The sequence below is a fragment of the Saccostrea cucullata genome, unplaced genomic scaffold (assembly GCF_032062105.1).
Source record: "Saccostrea cucullata isolate Sc308-1 unplaced genomic scaffold, CSIRO_AGI_Scuc_v1 ctg2736, whole genome shotgun sequence".
In the NCBI taxonomy this organism is placed as follows: domain Eukaryota; kingdom Metazoa; phylum Mollusca; class Bivalvia; order Ostreida; family Ostreidae; genus Saccostrea; species Saccostrea cuccullata.
Genome location: NW_026930055.1, coordinates 102,396 through 109,076, shown reverse-complemented (window position 1 = coordinate 109,076; position 6,681 = coordinate 102,396). Strand labels below are relative to the sequence as shown.

The window sequence follows — 6,681 nt, the reverse complement described above, 5'->3', positions numbered from 1 at the left end:
CTTTTCAACAAGCCCTGCTAAGTGATTTGGTACTTGGTTTAAGCATTTTTGGTCTGGTACCTCTTTGTTTATGGGGCTCTTATCAGTATCTGTCACGGCTTCAACTAACTTCCCCAAGTGTGTGCCTGCAGCTAGTCTGACCTCATTAGGTGTTAGGTTAAGGATGCGTACAGGGATGTTTTCGGTCATGTTTACAAGCACAGATCCTGTGTGAGCTCCATTATTCAGAGATGCAGGATCCAGCACACCAACCAGCTCGTTGTCAGGTTTGTCCAAACACCCTGTGACTATTGTTTCACTCATTGGGGCAAGTGTGGTTGCTGAACTGACACTTACTCTTGCTATATGTACTTGATCTGAAGTACAGTCGCACCTGCTGTTACGGCCACCCTTAATTAGCGGCCACTCCTCATGAGCGGCCAGTTTCAACCCCGCCCGTTCATTTTTTCACTATATTTTAACTCATTTAAGCGGCCACCTGTCTAACGAGGCCAGTGGCCTGTGTTTTTAGGTCCCGTGCGCTCAACATGCCTGTTTTCAGCGGCCATTTTGTCTATTTTGTCACATGACTTCCGTCTGTCACGTGACCTCGTATCCTCATACGAAGCCAAACATGAACAGCTGATAATGAGTTAATAACCAATAATTGCAGGTTTAATTTGAATTCTGACAGAATTTAATGATTTAATTAATATGATTAAATGATTTATTGTTAACAAATGTTTTTTGGTGTTCTTTATAAATATACGAATGTAAGTTGTTGAATATGTTCATGATATAAACTCAATCCATTAATTACAATTTCACCTGAAGTTATCAAGTCAAGCGGCCAGTATCGCGTTTAACCTTTTATGTTATATAATTAAATACAAATCTAGAAAAACTAAAAAGCTTTACACAGCATCAGGGAAATGCTGAATTGTTAGAACATTTTACGATTTCGTGTGATGTAAATTTTATGGCTGTAAAAAATTAAATTAAAATTACCAACACACACACAAAAAAAACTAACAGATTTCTTTCAGAAAGTCATGTAAAATGAAATATTAGAAAAGGGATTCCATGTGACATAAAACTTCCCAAGTTTTTAAACTTGTTAAAATTGTGGATTTGGATACGTGTGAGAATAAAAATACAACTGCAATTTTTTATTCATTGGTTTAAAACCTGGAATAAGTGGCCACCTGTCTTATGTGGCCAATTTGTCATTCTCCCACAAGTGGCCTCTTAAAACAGGTTTGACTGTATTAGTATTCCCCAGGACAAGTTCCCCTTTAACTAATAAATCCCCCTGTCTTGCTAAGACTACAGCATCGACAGCCATCAATAAATCCATTCCAATTAGAACATCATCACGGATTGGAGCAATGCACACTTTCCAATTGGTTGTTGACTTGCCCAAGTTAATGCGTACACTGACATTATTAACTGCCATCATCTTATTGCCAGTTTCTGCATTAAGAAGTGTGACCTTGTTAGAGCAAGAATAATTCAAATCTACTTTTTTAACAAAGTCTTGAGATAGAACTGTAATTTCTGCACCAGTATCAATAACTGCTTTTGTTTTATGACTGTTAATTTGAACTGGGACTCTGATTGATGATCCCCCTTCCTCTTTTCCAATTTTGAGCATCTTTTTTTCATCGTCATTCTCAACTGATGCGTCAGCTTTTCTATCTGGTGAGCGTGATGGTGATCTGGGGCAATTTCTCTGAAAATGGTTTGTATCACCACACTTATAACAACCTCTTTGAGGAGATGGTGATCTTTGTGATGATTTGGTCAATGCTACTTTTCTCTCTATTAACTTTTTTAGTTCCATTTTCTCTTCCTTCAATGTTTTCTCTCCAGATGCAGCAGTTGACAAGGCTCTAACTTGTTCACCAGAATCCCCTTCTTCTCGTCTGTCTGTATGCAAGTCATCATATCAGGATACTCTCCTAGAATAGCGACGGTGCTGGGAATCTTCACAGCCCTGTAATTGTGCTGAAGTTGTATAACAATATCCAGTGCTGCTGTAATAGTTTTAGGCATTTTATTCAGGGCCTCGTATCCTATCCTTGGTTCAATGCTCACTGACGGAAATGCTCTGGAAACCAAGCGTCTGACTTGTTCAGCAAATTCGTCATCTGACTCTGATTTTTGCCTGATTTCCTCCAATCGCTTTCTTGCAGTGGTTGGAGGGTCTTTTCTTTTAAAACGATCTTCCATGTGCTTGAGTAATCTAGCATAATCATTCTGAACTTAAGATGGCAGGCTACATAAAAATTTGGATGCCTGGCCTCTTAAACACTCAATGAAACGGTCCAGTTTCTCTTCTGCTGACCATCCATAACGTTGAGCTGCTCTGTGGAAAGGAACTAAAAATCCTTCCCATTCTCCACTACCATCAAATGTTGGTAATTTTTGTCGAGGCAAATATTCTTGCCTTCCTTGTCCTACAGAAGCTGGGTAATGGCTTGTCTCAAAATTGCTAATAGTGTCCAATACTGGCTGAAATGGCACACCACTTGAACCAGGTACAGGAGTAGAGGTAGTTGGCCTTAAGTTTTGTCCTCCTATTATGCCTGAGTTTCTTGATATGTATGTTTGGTCTGGTCGTGACAGTCTGGGGCTGGCCCCTCGACTGCACATCAGTCCTGACATAAGATTTTGACTAGGTATTGGCGCCTGCCTGGGGCTGTCCCCTCGGCTCATTGAGCGCTCTAGAAGTTGTGTGCAAGTTTCAGTCATTTCGGAGAATAGCCGTACCTGTTCTCGCATCATTTCAAATTGCTTCTCCATTGCTTCATCTTGCCTGCGTAGTAAGGCATTGGTCATTTCTCTGACATGAATTGAGAGGCCCCCTAATTCTGATTCAACCCTCTCTAGTACAGCAATGGTCTTTTCTTCCACCAATGGCATTGATGTGTTATGGTCTTCCTGCAGTTCTCCCATGATACCAGTCTTCTGTGCTGTTGTCTCCTCCTGACTAGCCTCGTTTTTTGTCAACTTTACAAGTTGAGCAACTCCTGTGGGTCCACTGAAACTTTTAACACGTCAGGTGTAGGGTCACTCCAACACTCTTTAACGATGTCTAATTCTAGTCGTCGTATCCACTTCCTTGATAATAAATGGTCTGGATGTATACAGTCCTCCAGGAGATGTAAATTAATGGATTGTCTACCCTTACCCCTGACCTTCACAATATCCAAGTGAAACTGGAGAGTATTCCTGCCTAACGTGTCGTTCAATTCACAAATACTGCAATTGAGTAGCGTTACCTCCTCTTTGATTTGATTATCAGTACTTTGGAAAGATTCAGGATGTCTATGACCAAGATGTGAGTTGTATGCCTTAGCTGAGTATACAGGAATGGTAATGAACTTCAATGACCCTTGTTTCGAAGTTACAAACTTTATGAGTCTTTGAAATTGTTCTAATATGTGAGCAGTTGCTGAACCTACTTTATTGTAACGCAGTTCTATGTGCTTATGTCTGTAATGTCCAACTTTCTGTGTAATGTCACACACTCCCAATAGTACGTAAACAACAAGTGGTCTAGTTTCCTGGAATAATTTTTCAAGTTCCGGAATCGCCTTGTCGATAGCACTTGCAGTCGTTGCCCCTGGGTACGTAAGAAACTGCAGTGGAATTCCTGAAGAATTTCTGTTTCTTCTCAATGTATCTCCAAGGCTGTCTGAAATGGGTACTGGTAGCTTTTCACAGGAAGTTGACGGCACCTTAAGTGGATTTTTTTCCAAAAAATTTGTTATGTTTTTTGAGCTCATCAAAGTGAAGATAATTTATTTGTGACATAAAACCGATAACTGAAATATATATGACTTATAAAGAATACCGTTATAGCAATTTTTATTTTTATATTTTTTTTTAAAGTTTTTTTTTTAACCAGTGACTGTGAAAAATAAACAGAATGCGGATTCACACAATTCTGATATTTAATAACAACTTATAAATCAGATTGGCCTCACCCAGTACGATGCACGCGTGTCCGACAGAGAACGGGTTCACACTTCTCTGTAACGCAAGCACGTGGACTGGCTCAGCACGGAGAAACAGCGTTTTCTCCAAACAATAAAAGGATACACAAAGTATATGATATTAATAAACACTTCTGACACCAGTGTGGTGCTTTGGCAATGGTGTGGGTCCTAGTTTGGCACCACGTGGCTCCAAAAACCCGGGAGAAGACAAGAACACGTCCGTCAGCTTCAGAGTTTAATTTTAGAACAACGTTATGTAATTACTGAAACGCCGAACCCGACGCAAATACAAAATTGCACTACAGTATATAGTACCATGTAAATTTTCACCTATATATACTGTAAAAATGAACAGCACGTAGATACATGTATGTGCCAAACATTTACTTTTTATCTTGTACAATTGGTGTATTTCACATCACGTTTATTGTAAATATATAAGTAACTAATTACAAAGGTCTCTCAGATACTCCTGTTTTTGTATGTATGTGTACATAATAGATGTAATTCACTTGACTGTTAGTCCCGTGTCAGGACAGAATGCGTAATGTCATATATCTATTTTACTTTGGTTTGTTATGTATTGTAGATAGTCCTGCCTCTCTATGTTTCTGCATACACGCACTTTCTTTTCCCCGTAGTAAAATCCAACCCAGAGAAGATGAGTTTTGTTGTCATAACTCAGGCCCATTGGTCCATGTATCCCTTGTTGTCGTGTCAGTATCATTAACAGGAAGTGACCGTTCTTGTCAATCATATGAATTGCGTTGGTGTTACCATCACACACCAGGATGTGTGACAGTGCGTCTGTACAGATTCCTCGTGGAAATAGTTCTGATCCTGATGTAGGACCTGTGTAGAAGAAACGGTGTCTTCCTCCACGATCTGTCACTACTACACAACGGCCAGTGTCAGACACAATAACATCTCCATTCTGGTTCTCTGTGACGTAGATAGGATCATAATACAGTTTCTGGCCTGTGTTGCCATAGTGTATTGTCTGTTTGTGTTGCCCTACTTCATTGAAGCGTTCTTTTATGCCTTTTTTGTAAGACCGCATCCCGACCAGCAAATCGCCGTTGAGGTGGGAGGAGTAGATACACAGTGGTTCTGTTTCCTTTATCAGTGTATATTTTGCTATGTTATCTTTAGAGAGTTTGATAATGTTACTACCCCTGTCTATGTAAATAAGATCTCCGGTAAGGTTTACCGTGTGTTGTCCCCAAATTCTAATTACATCCATCAGATGATGTAGTTTGTCACCCTCCGTGTTTATCAAGATAAGATTTTTACCATCACTGATCCAGGCCTGGTCTGGTGTTACACAGGAAATATGATATACTGCACCTGACACAGGGACAGACCTGTGTAAAACAGGTTTAGACATCAGTTTCAGCAGACTTTCATTTCTTACTTGTCTTTTTCCTGTCTCTATGATTTGGATTTCACCCAGTAAATCAGTCACATCCTTCTTGTTTAAATCTTCATTCAAGCAGACCAGGGCGTATTTGGTCAGACTAGGAGTGTCCTTTAACTTGTGTACACGAGTTTTCTTTCGTAACATGATGAATTTTATCGGTCTATTAGCCAAATGGTAAGATCTGAGCTCAAAGATTTCTAGACTGGTAAGATGTCTGTTTGTTTTTCTCTTCTGGTGTTGTAAACTTTGAATAAATCTTTTGAGTCTGATTTTAACATCAAACATCACAGTGTCTATGAGGTTCCTTAGTTTCTGGGCTTTTATTAACATCTCTGACTGATTGTGGAAGATTTCTGGGTGAAAAGTTTTTGTATTAGATCTGATTCCTGTCAGAACAAAACTGTTGTTATAGAGAGTCTCACTTCTGATGCTTTGAATAGTTTCTCTGTGTTTTTGACGGTTTGTTTTGTATGCTGTTCTAATATCAATTGTTTGGTGATTTCTGTGTTCTGTACATTGGAAACAGATCGGAAGTTTACAGGAAAGACAGTACTCATGATAAAATATGCCCCGATGTCTCACACAAGTTTCTTGTTTTGTAATGTATTCATATTTCTCACGGTAAATCACAACATCGTCGTGTTTGGTGTGTAGATCAATAAAATGTCTCTCTTTACACGGTAGACAAAGGTCAAGTTTACATGTGTTACAGTAGTATTCTGTGTCCCCCTGACACTCAGAACACAATCGGACTTTACACTGGGTCCTGAATCTTGGATTGTCCATGATTTAAAGGCTCATCTGGTTGTTACAAAATCTGCCCAAATGAATAATTTACATATTAATGAAGCATTTCAAGTTTAAAAGCATCTTACAAATACATTTATTTAATGAAGTTAAGAAATCGTTAAAATGAACAATCTAAAAGTAAAATTACGTGTCACAGTACACAATAAATGCATTCTTTAAGTGACCGTCAAATCAGTCGACTAAACTAAATTCAAAACAGGAGGATGGAATCCCCATTAAGGTCTTTAAATTGATATCAAAGGCACCTGGTAATAAATAGCTTCTACTGTTCGTTTACTCCCCCTCTCACTCTCCCTTTCTGTCTCAACCTAGTCTAAATAAAGAATATCATAAGTTATCATATGCAGACCATTGTCATACATATAAAATCAAAATAAAACAGATATATTATTAATCACGACTTACTGTTCAAGTTAAAATGGAGTCAAATATCTTATTTATCAAATGTTTACAAATCCAAATATCGGA

General features: G+C 38.7%; 2 protein-coding genes across 2 annotated transcripts; both read right to left on the bottom strand.

Moving 5' to 3' along the window:
• Positions 1–1,189: 1,189 nt before the first annotated feature.
• LOC134282792 (uncharacterized) lies at positions 1,190–1,822 on the bottom strand. The gene has a single exon (XM_062765191.1). The coding sequence runs from the start codon at positions 1,820–1,822 to the stop codon at positions 1,190–1,192; it is 633 nt and encodes a 210-aa protein (XP_062621175.1).
• A 2,691-nt stretch (positions 1,823–4,513) lies between these two features.
• Positions 4,514–6,217, bottom strand: LOC134282791 (uncharacterized). Its single transcript, XM_062765190.1, has one exon. The coding sequence runs from the start codon at positions 6,187–6,189 to the stop codon at positions 4,534–4,536; it is 1,656 nt and encodes a 551-aa protein (XP_062621174.1). The 5' UTR covers positions 6,190–6,217; the 3' UTR covers positions 4,514–4,533.
• Between the last annotated feature and the right edge of the window lie 464 nt (positions 6,218–6,681).

Excerpts from the sequence above, each read along its gene's own strand:
- LOC134282792 (XM_062765191.1), bottom strand. The coding sequence starts at position 1,822 with ATGGAACTAAAAAAGTTAATAGAGAGAAAAGTAGCATTGACCAAATCA.
- LOC134282791 (XM_062765190.1), bottom strand. The coding sequence starts at position 6,189 with ATGGACAATCCAAGATTCAGGACCCAGTGTAAAGTCCGATTGTGTTCT.